The 18,425-nt window shown below is 44.0% G+C and overlaps 3 protein-coding genes across 3 annotated transcripts; 2 read left to right on the top strand and 1 right to left on the bottom strand.

Annotated features, from left to right (window-relative positions):
• Window positions 1–13,984: 13,984 nt before the first annotated feature.
• LOC132262590 (succinate dehydrogenase assembly factor 4, mitochondrial-like) lies at window positions 13,985–14,566 on the top strand. Its single transcript, XM_059761901.1, has 2 exons — window positions 13,985–14,109; window positions 14,177–14,566. Exons 1-2 carry the CDS (start codon window positions 14,043–14,045, stop codon window positions 14,473–14,475), a joined length of 366 nt encoding a protein of 121 aa, XP_059617884.1. The 5' UTR covers window positions 13,985–14,042; the 3' UTR covers window positions 14,476–14,566.
• Window positions 14,554–15,236, top strand: LOC132262589 (nuclear nucleic acid-binding protein C1D). Its single transcript, XM_059761900.1, has 2 exons — window positions 14,554–14,843; window positions 15,042–15,236. Exons 1-2 carry the CDS (start codon window positions 14,622–14,624, stop codon window positions 15,234–15,236), a joined length of 417 nt encoding a protein of 138 aa, XP_059617883.1. The 5' UTR covers window positions 14,554–14,621.
• Window positions 14,946–18,119, bottom strand: LOC132262588 (uncharacterized). The gene is made up of 3 exons (XM_059761899.1): window positions 17,490–18,119; window positions 15,944–16,574; window positions 14,946–15,679 (listed from the first exon to the last, which is right to left on the bottom strand). Exons 1-3 carry the CDS (start codon window positions 18,083–18,085, stop codon window positions 15,230–15,232), a joined length of 1,677 nt encoding a protein of 558 aa, XP_059617882.1. The 5' UTR covers window positions 18,086–18,119; the 3' UTR covers window positions 14,946–15,229.
• Window positions 18,120–18,425: the final 306 nt, after the last annotated feature.

Below are 18,425 nucleotides of genomic sequence, written 5' to 3'. Positions count from 1 at the left end.
GTCAAATGGCATCAGAAAGAGTTGCAAGTGACATGTATTTGAATAAACATCTCAGAGAGAGTACATAAAAATATCCTCAACATCCGCGTGAAAAGGTGTTTGAGGGAGAGATTTTCACAGTGTTTTTCACCCACCGAAGCAAGGATGATTTATGTATAGGAGTGTAATTATTCACGGCAGAAATGGGAACGTATAAAATAAAATATTTGCATTTTTATATTAAAAATATGTTAAATATGTTTTATATCTCATCGGGGTGTGTCTCTCACGCCTCGTTGGGCTCCTGTGCGCCCCGAGGCTTCTCCAGCACTGTGATTTACGTGATGTGAATGAAGGTGATTTTCCGAAGAGGCTCCCCGACTTTGGGGGCGATAAAAAACAAGATGAGCCCCATCATCCCATTTTTCGTCATTCCGTCGATGGGATGCCGGTGTGGATAAGGAGCGAAATGGGATCTGTGCGAGAGGGATATTTGTGTGCTCGAAATTCCTCTTCTTGTGCGCCTTTTCTCCATCCTCGCATTTCCACGAGAGTGACTCTCGTGTGCACATAAATAGGTATCATTAGATTAAATTACACATGTCCATGATTTAAAATAGAACCTCTCTGGCACTGCTGTGACTTGGGCGCTCTCCGCCGGGATAGTTTAAGCCACAGCGTCCAGAAGTGGCGGCGACGTGGTAAATAATTCTCCACATCTGGCACTCACGTGACCAGACTCGCAGTCCCTCGACCACGTAATCGGGGCGCTTCATATTGGAGCTCTCGCTGATTGCCGCAATATCCCCGAGTCCAGAGTCTCACAGCAAATCACGCCAAGTCACTCTGCTGACTTCATTGCGAGGCACACCGCAAGCTGCATTGGCATCTGATGCACTCCATCGGCCCCAATAATTCCTCGCCCTCCCATCGCGAGTCCACCCACGCCGCCCGCCGCGCGCACCTGTCGCGAGCTCTCTCATTTATTCTGCAGAAAACAACTTACCTCATTGCCGGCGGCGGAGAGCGGAAAATCCAGGGAAAATAAATAAAATTTCACAAACAAGCGCACATCTTTTTACCGACAAGCAATTCTGCATGTTCGCCTAATTTCCCATGTGGAAATGTTGTTTGAGCGAAAAAGCTTAACTTTAGCATTTGGGGATTTCTGCAGGGTTTTCATCATAATATTCTATCAAGTATTCTATCACAACAAGACTCGATTCGGCAATTTTTACATTCGGGAAAAATGAGGAAAACAACATTCTAGCTTCGCAATTGAATATTTCTTCTTTTATTTGTACTCTGACATAAAATTCAATGTCTGTCTCAATGACGGAAATTTTTATCATAAGATTCACTATATTCTGCCGATATTCTTACTGTTAATTCACTCAAAACCCCACATTATTTATTAGAGGCATTAACTTACCTTCCAAACCACATCCTGAATTCCTAATTAAACGTACACACTTCGTCTGTGCAATGGATCCCCTTGTCAAAAGAAGTGAAACACACATTGTATGACAAGACAACAGAGACAAATATGCTGCAACATGGAGAATGAATGTTAACCATCCATTAGAATTTACACTTTATTCAATATCCCATGGAATTTGCATGGCGGAGTCCTCCTTGGGAAATTCCTGTAAGCACACCACATGCGGAGACGAGGAGATAAACAAGAGAGTCTGAGGAAATAACTCTTGTTTAGTGTTATTTTTAATATTCTACCCCTGCCATGCATAGATATATTTTCACACTCTGTGGTGAATGATTATGAACAATATGAATGTGCAATGATGGAAAATTGCATGGGAAAGTGTGCATTAGTTTGGGTGGATGCTCTCCTGCGAATTCCCACCGCAGAGCGTCTCCCACGGGGTTTGGGTGAATGTCTGGGGAATATTTGTGTAATAGAGATGCTTTAGCAATTTCCATATTATAATTTTGTTGGGGGATGTTATCACCGTGGGATGAAATAAAATGCAGATATTTTCGGATTGTCGGCGGGGGAAAGTCTGCACTTGGCGTCACTTCTTTTTTCTCTCACCCTTTGTTGCATCGGATGCTGCACAGCCCGGGAATGCTCCTCGGGAGAGGAAGAGATAGAGGCAGAATGTGTGTGTGTGTCGGTTGTACATTTCGCCTCCATACGTCATATGTTGGTTCAGCCAGAGTGCTCCATACTTCTTTACATTCCATATGCTTAACGTTACTACCGAATGCAAGGAAGCATGGAACTTTCTTCGGCAAATATTTGCACAGATGACATCCGAAATATTCATAATGGCATTTTTCTCACCCACACAGCCTCATATTGCCCTCGACGGTTCACACTGCAGCCCGAGAAGATGCAAATTGGTGGCACATGTTATTCCATACGATCCTTCGACTGCCTCGACTTCCTCCTTGAGCATATTCAACTCTCAGTGAGTAATTATTTTGGCTCAGAGTGTGAAGATGATGTCGCATTTCGACTGAGATCTCACTTCAATTGGGCCACTCTGCACTGGAACATACTTTGTCGCCTGTCGCCGGCGGGCGCTGCATCCCTCCGAATAGAGTCCGCACAGTGTTGGCCAAAATACACCAATAATTGCTCCTCCTTTCCACCACATACAGAACTCATTCCCGACGGTGTCTTCATTGTGTCTTTCCCGAAACTTGCATATAATGCAAGAGTTGCTTTCCATTAGCCCAATTTAAATTGTTACAAATTCCCTCCAAGACTGTCATATGCACCCTCTCGCCCCTCGCAACCCCCTCGAAACCCATGTAAGCAATCTGCTGCCTGCAATCTTGACATTCTGCATATGCGCCTGTTGTATAATTTAAATATACGCCACAGCGAAAATACACAATCTCCCCCAAACATCTTAATTGCAATATCTCTTGCCCCAAAATTGTGAACATTGCAACTATTCTCCGGGCCAACTTTCACAAATCTCACCATGGTGAAATTTTCCCTCAATATTCCGCCCAATTCACGAAAATTTCGATCAGAAAATTCGAACTGTTCATGAATTTTTCGTCATAAATTCCAACTAGTCTTTAAATATTCTGCCAAATCATGAGAATTTCCTAAGAACTTGCAAGAGCAATTTGCTCCCTCCGAATATCGCCCCCAAATCATCTCCATTTTCTGGGCAAATTTGCCGAGTGGTTAGTCCCACGTGGTGGCAAATGCTTCCATCTCTCCCATGTGATCAAGTTTGATGGTTTGTCTGAGTGTCTCATAATGTGTTTAATGCAGGAATGTCTTTGAAATATTCATGTAAAGTGTCCTCAATGGTGCACTTTAAGAGACGATGTAACTTTTAAGATCATCCCATTCGTCTTGGCGCAATAATGTTGTGCGCGCGCGGAAAATCCACTCATCAGCCAAAGTGTGGAAAATCAGCGAAAATCCTCCACAACTTGTCCATCCAAAATCCCGAGCATGTTCACTCTCCTCATGTTCATATCTGTCTCTGTTGAGATGCGATGGCCTTTTTACCAATGCGGCTCACTTTTTGTGTGTCTTCCCGCAACTCCTCTCCAATAAATCATCATCGTATGTTGGTCACATGTTTTAAAGATGTGGCACTTCTTGACGCAATAGCGATGAGTCTGGAGGGAGAGACTATACCGAGCCGGGAGTCTGTTCTCTGTGGCACTGGAATGTCTCTCTGTGTGAATCATTTTGAGACGCAGAGTGGATTGAAATCCAGACACTATAATTGTGATTTTTCGCATCGGGAAATTCTCCGTCAATGAATCACTTGAAATTTTCATGCAATTACTCCCTTCTGCCAGCACACTTTTATGCCTCCCGCGAGGATTTGCTCCTCTGTCTCCTGGAGTCTCTGCTGGGGGTTCGAAATACATGTGACAATCTTACCCAAAAATGGTCTTTCAATGCTCGTGAATAAATAACTTCTCCACCGCTTTTTTTTTCCTTCGAGTTCACCGGGAAAAACGAGCGAAAAACTTCACTGAGAGGAGCGGGGAAAAAATCGTCTTTCCGTTGGGAAAACCAACTCTATATACTAGCACTTGAACTTTGCCTCCACGGTCTTGGAGTTTTTCACACTGGCGAGCGCACAGTTTTTCCTCCACTGAGAAGAGAGAGCGAACACGATCCAAGAGGCACAAATGATGTTCACTAATTGAGATCTGAAAGTGTAATGCACTAAGGATGCATATTAGTAGAGGCAGGAGATCGAAGACTTAGAAGGGGTCTAAAAATGGCTACAACCCAACGATTGGTCGCTTCTTTGGCTCCGAAGACGCTCTCCGTTTTTCACTGTACACTGCTCTGAGGAGCTATTCTCGAAATACACACCATCTTCTCAACATTGTGGTGGAGTCTGACGCACCAATTCGTCGCTCCTTCTTTGAATCTGCGTGGCTCAGAGAGGCGCGCAGATGTGCTCTCGATCGCCGAGGATCGCTCACGAGAAATGCTGCATGGCACGCAGGGCATAGGCCAATATAGCGGCAAAACGGTATAAGTTTACTTCAACGGAACACATCCTACGACGAGCCAAATTTGTAAGTGTTATTTCTCTCCCAGCAGCCGAAGGCGAGCGCGTGAACCGGTGCGATCGCGCGCGGGACAAGAATAGATTTTTCCTCCTATTGCCGCACAGGAAAAATATCATTTGGAAAATCACCAAATCAACGGAATCTTTATGTCTCTGTTCAGCACATTCACACTCTCGCGGGATTTTCACTGCTCGAGACGCGCGTGGAAGTGTGTGCGTTGCGGTAAGCGCTATATTTAGACACATTTTCCTCCAACACGATCATTACGAGAGGCATTTTCTTCATCAATCTCCCCAATCGAACTTGAATCTCTATTGAGAGGCAATCTTGTGGTTGTCTCGCGAGAGGAATTTCTGATACATGAAAATTCCGCTGATGAAAAGTGCTCAAAGACTAATATTCAGAGACTAACGAGAGCTCAAGAGTTATCCTCTAACTTTACTTAATTAGACGATTTTGAGATGCACAGCACTGAGGAGAACTCATCAATATGAATTTCGCGTTGTCGCTCTTTGAGAGCCAAGGCTGAAAATTGCGCGCATTTTCTCATAAAAACCCCCCAAAATCGACCCGCAAAATGCTTTTAAGCAGCGCTGATGCTTAGCTCAATTGCCTAAAATTTCCCTCTCATCGTCATTGCGATTTCTAAACGCGTTTCTAAAAGTGAACTGAAATTTTTTGTCACTCTTCCCAAGACTTTACACCACAAAAAACACACACATTTCGCTCTCAATTACGCAATGACCTGTCTCGACGATCGCTCAACATTTTCCTCAATTTCACCATGCGTAGATGAGCCTTTGCAAAGTATGAAATCATCGTGCGAGTGAATAAATTTAGCTAGAAAGTGAGGCTGCTTCCTGAGCAGAAAAAGCTTTATGAGCAGATAAAATGCATTACAAATTTCAGGAGGCATTTAGAGCACCAATAAAGATGATATTTCAGGGTGGAATTAAATAATTTATTTGCCACTTTGTGCTAAAAACAGTTTAAAGTTTCAGCTGTGCATCTTTCGGGAAATTCCCGGAGAAATGGGAAAAAGCTCTCCTCTCTCTCTGGACAGAAAATTCTGTCAGAGAGTCGCTCATATTTCACTTTCTTCGTTTCGTTCGTGGCGCATGAAGAAGATGTCTAAAACTGGTAGAAAGGAGAATTTACGGTGTATAAGTGCGAAAATACACACTGGGAAAGCCACTAAACGAGTTATAAATAGAAATACCAGACATTTTATATTTTGCTGCTGATGCCAAAAAGTCGAATTTTCATGCTGTTTATGAAAATTCGCCGCTCCCGTTCTGTCCATTGATATGGGCGTGAAAATCTCGAGGAGGTCCATGGGCTGCTCTCCTCTTTGGTCTGATGTCTTCGCGTGAAACCCGACACTCCTGGTGGCTTTGGGAGCCCTGCGTGAGACACCCAGAATGGGACTTTTCCGTCTTTTTCCACCGCGCGAGTCTCGAGAGCATTTGTAGCCAAGCATGGCAATTATTCTTGGGCGGGTTATTGACTCCTCTCCGACTCACACCACTCATCGCATCCCTGACTTATTTATAGACAAATTTCAACTGCAATAGAATCGAAAATGTGTGGATAAAATTCCCGCGGAACGCACTTAAATGCACCAGCCATGCGTGCCGAGCAATTGTCTGGCGTGAGTGAGAATTCTCTGGTGATTCCTCATCGTCAGCGCGCGATCGGAAGGAGAGATTTGTAGGATGAGTTTTGGGATTAGGAATGTCGTTGAGAAATCTTCATTTTTTGACTGCGACGTGTGGGATTCATTTGCTCCATCGTAAAAGTAGGTTGAAAATGAAAAACTCATCACTTAAATCCCATGGATTTTCCTCGATTAAAATTCCGTCGATTAATTGTTTCTCAGCAAACATTTATGATCATTTCCTTAATTTTGCTATACTTTTATCCGAAATAATTCTCTGTCTGTCCGTCAAAGTTTACAAATTCATACACAAAACCCGAATAATTTCAACAAATGCAAGATAAATCAACTCCAACTCCTTGTCTATGACTATTGCAATTAAATTTCCATTTTCGGCGATGCCATTGTTGTCATTTAGCATAACTGCCGAAGAGACTTCCTTTCTGGGTGTGACTATTCGATTCACTCATTGCGATCTCTTAATCACTGCTGTCGTTATGGCTCTTCGATACTTCTTGTTCTCTTGCGAGTTATAATTCACAAGAATAGATAATAGGAACAATGAACCCATTCTTAGCAGATGCAAGACAGTACACTTGGCATATTATGTGGATTCTGTCAGAAAATCACTCTGCGCGCTGACGAAAGTGAATTATTCTCGTCAATTGAATATTTGTCAATTAATATCAGCATCCATGCAGTCAATTTGGCGTCGCTGGCATATCTGTAATTATACATCATTAGTGTCATTTGGGTGCTATTTTGCATAAAATGCCAATTAAAAGTATATCTTTCTCCGCGCTTTCGCCCATTTCATCAATCACTTGAGCGCGGGGAATCATTGCATGAGCGCCCAACCAAGAAGTGACCAAAAAACCACCCTCTAAATCTATGGCACTTCCACGGCACGCAAAAAAGTGGCTCAAATAAATATTTTTTATCGCTCCACAGAGCGATTTAGAGAGGCGCGTATTTTGCGTGAGACGCAATAAAAATAGAAGAAAGTGGGTAGAAAAAGAATTCAAACCGACAGAGAATTAATTTCATTTGGGCGCTCTAATGCAATAAAAATTTCGCGCGCGAGAATGGCAGAAATGCGGGGTATTATTTTGCAATTCACACATAGCCAAAGCCAAAATAAGTCTTATCGCATTACCGTGAGACAATAATCTCTAATATTTTGTGAAAAATGTCTCCCCGGGGTGAGATTTACACCTGAGGGAAAAGTGTGAGCACTGCGAGGGTGAGAGTATTACGTTTTGTATGGTGAAATGTGACTGGAATATTTAATTCATGCTCACCAGTACATTTCTCTCCTCGCTTCTCGTGGTTTTAGTATGCCTTCGACGTCACTCTTTCGCCCAACATTATATAATGCCTCCGATATCATTCCTAGGGCGCGGCGGGAGGCGGGAGGCTTTGCTGCCCCCAGAACGCGCTCAAGAATGATGATGACAAAAAGATTCGCTTGACCTCCTCGCCGAGATGACACATAGGAAATTTTCTTGTAATTCTACACGCTGAATTTACTCTCTTATCCAACACGATCCCCTCGTCCTAATTATTTCGCTTCGTCTTTTATTGCTTTATCCCCGGACTTACACTCTCGCAGAATAAAGATATATACAATGGATGGAGAGAGAGCTTTTCGATATGTGTGCCAGCGAAAGCGCACAGTTGAAAAGCTCAGACGGCGATTTGGGAAAACAAGAACTCGGCACAGTCGAAATGATAAATTAATAAATTCCCCTCGAGTGTTATTTTGCCCAGAAGAAAATCATCTTTCAACAAACCGTGTAAAATAAATAAACAGCATTTCCATTTTTTACCGTGTTATATATGTGTTCTCCCTGAAGAAATTATCGCGCGGGAAATTGTATTTAAAAATAGTGTGCGAGAAGAGTGAGTAAAATTTATCACAGTGTGAAAATAAATTCTTATCAAAATTTTTCTTTTTTTTGCTTTTGCATTCTGTGTTCAGCCATTATTATTTAATGCAGATGTGAAAACAGTCTGGTGAGAAGATACAATGCAATATATTTGGGATTCGGCCTTGTTGAGGAGCATTTTAAAATTCATGACTTTTCCCCACTCTTCCGCCACACTCGCGCTGATGTTACCCTTTCGCGACTCTCACCTCACTTTCCTGGCACTCTTCCCGCGAGCTCTGGCTCCTCTCTCTCTCCCAGGAGGAAAAGTGGAGAGACGACGAGGCTCTGGGCTGAGGAGGAAAAAAGCCGAGGAGACAGACTGTATGTGAAAAATGAGAAAGTTAGATAAAATTCACCGTGTCGTAATGAAAACATTCAGCGTGTGCGAGAGAGCTTAAAAATGAAAATAAATCGCATGGGAATGTGTGCTCCACCATAAATATCCCTTGAGCTGAGAACGGCTGGATCTTGGGCTGCTCTGAATCTCTGAAAATGCTCGCCATGGCGGGCGAAGAGTGCGCCTGAAGAGGCTAATGCACTCATTTCAACTCTGAGAATTCTCATTTAGTCAGATCTTCCTGGCTCAACAAGGTGAAGCACTTTGGCGTTTCGCCTCGCTACGGACGCGTGAATGGCTCAGACTGCTGCCACTTCAATGGGCTCATCCTGTGAATTGCTGCCTTCCTCAAATGTACGCTCTATAAAAATAATACACGAGTGTATTGGTGAGCCTAAGCAATCTCGTTTCTGTCCATCCTTCTCATCTAATTTTAGTAATTTCTTGTACACTGAATAACTTCCCGAAAAGAGCTGCGAGGAAAATGCTCAGTTTTGTGGCGTTTTTCTTTTGGCTCTCCAGAGCTCTTTTGGGGCCTCTTTCGCCTGCCCGCGTGATCATCTCCCCAGGGAAATGGCAGGAAAACTCTCAAACAAGAGCGAAATAGAAAATCCACCCACACGATGATTTCACAGGAAATATATTTTCTCTCCCATTTTCCCTCTCACACTATTACAAATTATCATACAAGAATTTCAACTCAACTGTACTCTAAGACTTTAATCAGCTCAAGGTTCATGAATATTTACTTGCAATTCATCTCACTTGTTCAATGACAGAGACTTTTTCCACACAGCTCTGCATTATAAGAGTGGTGTGAATGGAATGACTGACAATCTGGGATGAAAAATCATTGAAATATTTTACGTATTTCCCTCACGAAAAACCCAGCCAGAACATATTGATGGGACTTTTTCCTCCACACTCAGGAGATATTTTTGCGTTTACTGGAGCATTTAATGCGGAAGTTTATAAATTTTTCCCTGACTTTGACGAATGCTGTGCGCCATGCTATTTTTGGCTTAGAACTTAGACCAGAAATACAGCGCTGCACGACGCGAGGGGTGTGCAAATGCCAGCATGGAAAACCGCTCTGAATGACAGACAGAACAAGACGCCGCACAAGAGCTAATGAATTTGTAAGAAAGAACTGAACATGCGGTTGAATTTCTGAACAAAAAAAAAAATTGCTAGAGAGTTTCACCAGGAAGTGTCAACTGGAGAAAATGCCTGCAAAGTTGCATAGAAAAAAGCCTTAATTACTCTTCGGCTTTTTCTCACTTTTTCAGAAATTTCCCTGCGGCAAATTCGTGGCGGAAAATTAAAAGACAACAAAGACCCTCCGATACACTAACAATTTTGCATATTTCAGCAGCCATCAACTAATTAATCTCTGGTGCTCTGCCTTCCCTCAAATCAAATCCACCCCCGCATCTTTGAGCTCCACGTGTTGTGTAATTATGATGGGAAAAGCCGTGGAGCTGCTGAGGAGGGGAATTTGATTAAAGGCATCATCAATTCTGGAGTGAAACTGCGGCTCCTCTTCCAGAATATCGTATTAGAGTTCTTCGCCCAAAGTCGTGTGTGTGTGTGCTCTCTTTTGAAACCACGACAAGAGCTTTCGGGGGGAGGGAAACTATCGAGCTTTTCCGGGGAGGAAATTGAGAAAATGCCGTGGACAAAAAGGGGGGAGGAAATTGAAGTGTGGGAGCTGCGCGGAAAAAGCCCATAATTTCACATTTTTTCGCCCCATCTCGTGTGATTAATTTAAAAAGTCCCACCCCAGCATCCCGCCGGGACCACTTGGGCGGCAATCTCGCCAGTGACACTAACTGGGGGAGGTCACAATTACCCATAATTTATCGAGAGGCCACGGGCGATATTTTTCATGGATGAAAATTGCATTCTGTGTCATCCACAGTGCGTTTCGCCCATTCTAAATATTATTCCCTGGTGATTAATGGCTCCGCCTGCCCCACATTCAATTGATGGGGTGTATTAAAAATTAAAATAATATTTTACATCTCCTCCGCCACACGACGCCACAACTTTGCCTCCTCGAGCGAGTTATTGGGGTGCCATTCAGGCACACATTGATGCAGTCATAATTCTCATATTCAGAGGACGAAAAGGTCCCCCGAAATCACAGGAAAACTTCCTCGCCCACACGTTCGGGATGAAAACTTTCTCTTTATTTTTATTGCCGATAGAGAGACAGAAAAATTAACTATATTTCTGCCAGACTTGCCAGAGGCTGATAACTTCACCCTTGTCAAGTCTTCTCGAATGGCGAAAATAATTCTTGAGTACGCAAATTCCAAAATATTAAGAAAATCCGTGAGTTTTCTGTGAATTAAAGAAATTCATCTTAGTTTAAATGAACATTTCCCTGTTATTTTTTGAAAATGAAGGGAAAGTGTAATTATTTTCATATTGTAGACGGATTTATGAAATTTAGCAATATATTAACCCCTTGATTTTTATTGAAATAAAAAAACACAATCAATAGTTAATATTTTATGCATCTGAAATTGGAACAGATTTATTTACAGTCACTTTAGCATTGCAATGAATAATGACAACACATGGCCTGATATGGTGATAAAATTGGCAAAAATGCCTCGTAAAATTATTAATTAAATGTTTAATTTTCCACCCTGAACTTCTAGTTGGGTGATTAATTGCTGTGATGCATAAACATGGCAATTGTTGTGTGTATTTGTGAATCTTCCTTTGCTTGGGAGGCAGAAAAAGTGTCCGGCAAGACTCCATCGATAAACCCAATCGGGCTGTGAGTGTTAAATTTAGGCGGCAATTTGAATTCGACCTCACTGAATAATGCATGGGTGCGGACATGCGGTGTTACGAATTCACCTTGTTGTCATTTATTAGCCCCTCCAGTCGCACAATAAAGTGAGATTTTATTAAGTCAAAATTGGGTCGCTGAACTCGGCATGCGAGTGTGTGGCTCAAGAATGGGATTCGCCCAGGCCGCATAACAGAGTTAAACCTTCCTTTGGGGCTTCACATACGAGCTCGGAATTATTCATATCTATCTATTCCGTGGAGGAATAAGATTTTGTGGAGTTTTTAGTTTTCTCACTCAAGACGTGACTTCAAAAGTTTGCTCCCATTTCGCCCCCCAACTTGCGTCTCGTCTTCTCCGGCCCTAAATGGATGTGCGGGGATTTTCTCTCTCTCTCCATCGCACAAACTCAATCATGGAAAGCTCACCGAGGAAGCTTTGTGTAGCTTTAGGGACAGAATCGGGCAAGGAGGCTAAATTGAGATCAATTTGGCATGCTGCAAAATGCACTGCCTTGTATTTTGTATAAATTCTCCAATATTTCTAAAGCCACTCGACTTTTATGGCGCTTCCAAGCCTGGCAAACAGGAAGAATGGCAGTGGCGCAGTTCTCAAAGGAAGACAACTTGCATAGGGAGGATTTGAATATCCTACACCGCACATAAAATTCCTACGCCGCTGCCGAAGGGCGGAACAACGTCAAAAGGGTGCAAAATGGTCTTGAGCAGCATTTTGCATTGGAATTGTCGGAAGATGCTTCATTGCAGGAATTTTCAATGGCACACTGTGAATTTTTCCTCTGCTTCAGGCAGGGAAAATATGCACGAAGCGACTCACAACAATTGAGGTCTTCATCCTTCAGAGGCAGTAAAATATGGGACATAAAAATTCAATATTTTCCCTCCATCGAATGCCAAACATGAATTTCATGTGTGGATTCGTGTGATCTTCCCGATGAATTGCTGCGAAGTGAACCATGAAAAATGAATTACAAATGCGACAAAGTTGTAAATTCTATTGTCGATATTGGGTACAATTTCATGTTTGGGGGCGACAGAGTTGTGTGGTGGCAAAAAACCATCAATACTCACATGGAATAATTCCAGTTTTAGAGCCAAAGCATCACCCACGAAGATGCAGAGCTGAGAGATGGCCTGTTACACTCAACTGAGCACTATGGAAATGCATATTTATCGGTCTCTTCGGAAAATCACTTGTTTTGCGCTCAAATTCAATGAAAAATATTATGAATTTTACAGTTTTTAGACCACTTTATATGCATTTTTATTTGCCAATTCAAATTTAAACTGTCACTAACAGAAAATTTCATTTTGAGTTTTTCAGGAAATAATTGTATTTATCACGTAATAAAATTGGTCAGAAAAGCCACAAATCTCAGAAAGTGTCATAGAAAAAATGAGAGAACTTAATTTATCACGTCACTTGAACTAAGATTGACACCATTTTCACGAGTTATTGCACATTTTTGCACATTCGCACTGGAAATTAGCACCATTTGGCAGCGTGTCGAGGACAAACCGTGCGCACAAAACGTGCCATCGACGCCCAGATTGAAATTAATCCAATAATTAAGTGAGGCCGTAGAGGGGGCGGAAGATGCAATCACTGCACCGCAGTTTCACCCCGACAGACGCCCAGGTTTGATGCATAATTATGGTATTTATTATGCATCCGACGCGTCGCCCACTCCCCAATTAGTGGCCGCAATTATAGGTCATGGCCCGACAATTAGTATCGCCATTCACGTCCTCGCCAGCCGGCGCACAGCACTGGACCACTTTCTGCACTCACGATCGCTGCTGGGGACGAGATCAGCGCTTCCGGACGCGCTTCCGACTCTGTCCGGGAGCCGCTTCTTTTCTTCTTCCCGCAAAAACACGCCAATTGCCTCTGAGTCGCTGTCGCACACAATTGAGCATTCACGATGGATCGGAGGGGCTGATCAGTGGCGAGTGTCGCGATATCGCCGTGATAAGAATGCGTGTGTCGCCAAACGCAATTTGAATTCTGAGATATTTCTAGTGCAACAACTTTTTGAAAACACTTCTCTGAATTTTGAAATATCCTATTCTAATTTGTCGGATACGCTGAGGAAAGTTTCAACAAATCACAAGACAAATCATATCTTTAGCCTTAGCGCCTGTAGCAGTGATTCAGTGAACTGTATTGTTGGATCGTAGCGATTTGTCAATTCGAACCAAGAACACACGAAAAGGAAATTGAGTCAAATACTCCAGACAAGAGTCTTGAGTTTGGAAGTCGTTTGCCCCTTGCAATCACTCATTTCTGGCTGCAAACTGCGAAAAGAAGTCACTATTGTTTACAATAATTGTCTTCCTCTCCTTCTCTTTCGCCCCCATTCTCGCCAGTGGCGCGCACCAATTCCTGCGCCAAATGAAAGTATGAGTGTAATTCGATTTTCATAAATTGAGTCACTCTGTGGCAAATTAGCATTTATCGAATCGATGCGAAGAATTGCTTAACCTCGCAATGACACTCGCAAGACAGTTGAGAATATTAAATGAAAAGACTCCTCAAGACTGTGTGCATCTTTTACTCCCAGTCTTTCTTATTGTTTTCTTCAGAGAATATTTCTATTTAAGATTAGTTGCAGATTATTTCAAAAATTTGAAAATTCCTGTTTTCGCGGGAATTTCTTCTGGTCAGCGCCATCTAACAAAAATGCATTGCATTCGAGAGAAAACCTAACAATTGTTCGTCAGCTGTTTTCCTTCAGAGTTTTGCTTGAATTTGCGAGTCTTGTTTACTTCTTCTTGCACGATGAATAAAATTGTATTTACGGCTGTTCAACCCACGAGAATCCTGGCAAGTAATCTGATAAATTACAGTAAGTCACTTCCAAGTCATGACATTATTTCACAGCTGGCAAACATTGAATAAAATTCATTTTTCAGGTCCTCTTGGAAAATCTCAGAAATTGCTCCACTCCACGGACTCAAAGGACTCTGGAGGCGATGGCGAGCCTTCCAGGAAAAAGGACACACCTCGTTTGGATGAGTTGAGGAAGAAACTGAGGGAAAAGACTCCAATTGAGAGCCTCGAGCAGGGAAATGAGACCACAGTAGTGAATAAGGATTTCCCGCCTTTCCCCAACAACACAAATCCTGAGACTGGGGAAATCGGAGGACCAAGAGGACCAGAACCGACCCGTTATGGTGATTGGGAGCGGAAGGGACGAGTTTCAGACTTTTGAGTAGTTTTTTTTCGATTTAGAGTGAATTTGAATGTAAATTTGGCAACAGCGCGAATGGTGTAAAATGTCAAAATAGAAACTGTCAAGTGCACGTGTGGTTTGTTTACACTTTTTCTCTGACGCTAATTTTGGGAAAATCGTGAAAAATGGACTTTGGAGAGCTGAAAAACGACAAGATCTTCGTGCAGAAGATGCTGAACTTGGACAAGGCGCTCGAGGAAGTCGACGCGGCGGTGGAAAAAGCATTGAATGTGAAAGATGAAGGAATGGCGCAGGAAGACAGCGTGAAAATGGACATTTTCCTCTCGTACGCCCTAAATTCCTTGTACTTCATCCACCTGAAGCTTCAGGGCACGGACGTGAGCGAGGTGAGTGGAAATAAAGTGCATTTTCCACTGAAATTTAGAGAAGAAACATACTTTTATGTCGTTTGTGATTTGAGTGACCTGACGTCATGAATTCAGGACAGCTTGGAAAGTTTTTCTCATTTATTCACCACAGTTAAAATAAAATAATAGCCAAAGACATTTCAAGTGAAACTTAAAGCATGTATTCTTGACTTCCAGCACACCGTGAAGCACGAGCTGGCGCGCGTGCGTGAGGCGATGGTGCGCCAGAAGCAGATTCACGACAAGAAGACGCTGATGCCGCGCGTGAACGTGGGCGTGGCGGGGAGATTCGTGCGCGGCAGCCTGTGGGATGCGAACGATAAGAGGCCCGCCGGCGCGAGTGGCGTGAAACGCAAGGCGGCGGATCAGTGATGTCGCGCCCGGAAGAGCTCCAGTGCCATCTGCTTCACCCTCCCCTTGATCACCTTGCCGGACGGCGTGAGTGGCAGGCTGTCGACGAAGTACACGCCGCCGCGCAGGTGTTTCGGATCAGATAGTCGCGACGCCACGAGGCGCGCGATGTCCTCCTCCGTTACGACGGCGCCCTCCTTGCGCACCACCACGGCCGCCGGCAGATCGCTGCAGACGGGATCGGGGATGCCCACGACGCACGCGTACGCCACCTCTGCGTGACCAAAGATCACCTGCTCGACCTCGGAGGGCGACACGTGGTGGTTGCAGTACTTGAGGATCTCTTTCTGGCGGTCCACGATGTGCAGATCCCCGTCCTCGTCCATGCGCCCGATGTCGCCCGTGTGCACCCAGCCGGCGTCGTCGATCATATCGCGCGTGGCCGCGGCATTGCCGTAGTAGCCCTGCAAGAGGAGGTGAAATCAGTGGCTGCGGAGACTCCTTTTCCTCCCAATGTGATCTCTCTGACTGCTGAACTCTCAGTTTAAAGCGTGGTTTTTGTAAATAAGGACAAATATATGAGTTATAGTATTTTGGGAAGTTTTTCCTTATGACTGCTGGTCAAAAAGTTCACAATTAACCCTTTCACGTCGATTGGCACGAATAATTTCTAAATAGCATTTCCAATCAATTACTTTCTCAACAACCAGAGAATTCCAGCCACTCACCAAGAATCTGAACCTGGGCTTGAAGCAGATCTCGCCCGTTTCGCCTGGCAGACAATTCTGACCGTTCTCGTCCACGATTCTCAGCTGCAGATCCGGCGCCAGCTTCCCGACGCAATACTTGTTGGTCCTGTACACCTGCCGCGTGGCGAATCCCACTTCGCTCATGCCGTAGACGATCAGGACGAAGCCGTTGGGCACAAAGGTCTGGATGCGCTCCCACTTGTCCTTCGGCACGACGCTACCGCCCACAATGTACTCACGCACGGACGCCAGCGTCGTGCGCGTGAGGCGTGGGCTCTCCAGCACGCCCGCGAGCTGCACTGGCGTGGAGAGCACGTGCGTCGCTTGGTACTTCTCGATGATGTTCAGGAAGAGGTCGACACTGAACGTGGCCGGCGTGATGATGCGCGTGATTCCCAGGAAGGTCGTGAGCAGGAGGTGCGCGATGCCCGAGAGCCAGTACAGTGAGCTGAAGCACAGCATCCTGGCGTCGTCATGGAAGTCGAACAGGACTTGGTAGGAGAAGAGATACAGCAGATGCTGGTGCGTCAGGCTCACGCCCTTCGACATGCCCGTCGTTCCGGACGAGCAGAGGATCAGGGCGCAGGTCTCTGCGTCGACATCCTCTATGCTGAAGCACAGGAAGAAGTCAGAGAATTTCAGCCAGTTAAGTGGCTTAACCATGATTTGTGGATATAAACTACTGGTTAAGGTAACACAGAATTAATTTTCTCAACATTGAAATTGAAAATACCATAATTTCCTGCATGATAATGCCAAAATTGCTCTTATGCATAATATTTTATGAATTGAAAATAGTTTTCTCTCCCAGTAAATTCTCATTCAAATATACGGAAGCGAGTGAATTAAAAAAATAGCCTTTGAACTTCATTTTAAATAAATTTATGACCAAATTGCATAATTTATTTTAATCTTGTGGATCTGGTTTAATCTCCCCCTTATGGATGTATGAATCTACTTATCATGGTTTACTCAGCATCTTCAGATGATATTGCAAATATTCTTTTGAGTTATCATTAATTAAATATTTTGAATATCATGTGATAAAATAAGAACCTTAATCATTTAATGTTTCTCTTGTGGTTCAAAGTAATTATCGAAAAAATGATAAGCCATGCTATAAGATTCTCATTTCACGTTCACTTTCAACCACGTTTACTCAAGTGTTTTCATCACGCAACACGCAAACTAACCTACGAAATTTTTATACAAACTCTATACAATTCAATCTATCTTTTCTCATTCATTAGCATCATATTTAAAAAGACAAATTACTGTTTACTACGTAGATAATTTGCTTTGGTGCTGAATTCTCTCTGATTAGCATGATTGTGACCATTTATATAAGTTCCACTGACCTTGCTTCAGTGATTGATGCTGTAATAAGGCAACAGCCAGTTTTACCACTACGAATTTCTTCTCGTGAATTGAGAATATTCCAAATATAGGTTCATTGGTAAATAATAATGGCAAAAAGTGTGGAATCCCGCTTGAATAGTGTTTGTTTTTGGCACTTTGAACTCACTTTGCTGGATCCTCTTTGTTGTTCTGCACAACATAATCCTCAATGTTGTCCACTCCGGCGATTCTGGGGCCGAAAGTGATGATCCTGGCGCCGCTGGCCATCTTGATCACGGCTTTCTGCACGGTGGCGTGATTGTCGTGATCGCAGAAAACGATGCTGGGCCGCGTCTGTGCGAACATGTGCACGATCTCGTCGACTGAGTAGTTGGGATCGAGTGTGTTCACGGGAATGGCGAGGTAGAACGCGGCGAAGACTGTGGGCGCGATCAGGTGACTGTTCTTCGCCACCACGGCAATCAGCTGCTGACGTGTGGCGCCGCGGGCACGCAGGTTGCCGGCGATGGCGAGCATCTGGTCGCACAGCTCGCCGTCCGTGACCCGCAAGCCGGAGTCGTCGCTGATCTGGGCCACGCGATTGCGGCTGTAGGACAGCGCGTAGTAGAGCGCGCGCCCCAGCGAGACGCTCTCGTGATGGAAGGGCGCCAGGTGGCGGCCGCTCCAGGTGCGCAGCTCACTGTTGTACCTGGACGTGAACATTCTGCACTTGCACACACACACAACAATCACGCAACTGAGCTCGGAGCGCCGCTGCTGCATCTTATATAGACTCAGCCGTCTCACTCCCGCCCGGCGACGATCGCGGCCGCTGCTCGAGGGCGGGGAGAACCTGTGCTGATGGTGAGGATCGCGTCAGGAAGATGACTTGGAGAAGTCAAAGTCCACACGTCTTCAGATTCTGTGTCACGTTAACCCAATAGCATGAGGGACGTTTAGGGCTTGGCAAACGTAAGAAAAGATTAAGTTAGAAGATCATATCTAAAGATTGACAGGTTTTCAACTCATAATCCGTTTTTCTCGCAACTTATTCACCAATGAATGAAAAAAGTAATATCATGTAGAGTTTTGACACTCTTTATTTCTGAGTTTCATGATATTT

Source organism: Phlebotomus argentipes, unplaced genomic scaffold, assembly GCF_947086385.1.
Source record: "Phlebotomus argentipes unplaced genomic scaffold, Phlebotomus argentipes genome assembly contig_15, whole genome shotgun sequence".
In the NCBI taxonomy this organism is placed as follows: domain Eukaryota; kingdom Metazoa; phylum Arthropoda; class Insecta; order Diptera; family Psychodidae; genus Phlebotomus; species Phlebotomus argentipes.
Note: the sequence above shows the minus strand (reverse complement) of the source record. Positions and strands in the feature narration are given on the sequence as shown.

Bases quoted from the DNA above. Each gene is read 5' to 3' on its own strand.
- LOC132262588 (XM_059761899.1), bottom strand. From the start codon at position 18,085: ATGCAGCAGCGGCGCTCCGAGCTCAGTTGCGTGATTGTTGTGTGTGTG. The intron at 16,575-17,489 runs GTGAGTTCAAAG...CCTGTGCTTCAG, and splicing joins AACAAAGAGGATCCAGCAAA to CATAGAGGATGTCGACGCAG. The intron at 15,680-15,943 runs GTGAGTGGCTGG...CTCCTCTTGCAG, and splicing joins AGCCCAGGTTCAGATTCTTG to GGCTACTACGGCAATGCCGC.
- LOC132262590 (XM_059761901.1), top strand. From the start codon at position 14,043: ATGAATAAAATTGTATTTACGGCTGTTCAACCCACGAGAATCCTGGCA. The intron at 14,110-14,176 runs GTAAGTCACTTC...TTCATTTTTCAG, and splicing joins AAGTAATCTGATAAATTACA to GTCCTCTTGGAAAATCTCAG.
- LOC132262589 (XM_059761900.1), top strand. From the start codon at position 14,622: ATGGACTTTGGAGAGCTGAAAAACGACAAGATCTTCGTGCAGAAGATG. The intron at 14,844-15,041 runs GTGAGTGGAAAT...CTTGACTTCCAG, and splicing joins AGGGCACGGACGTGAGCGAG to CACACCGTGAAGCACGAGCT.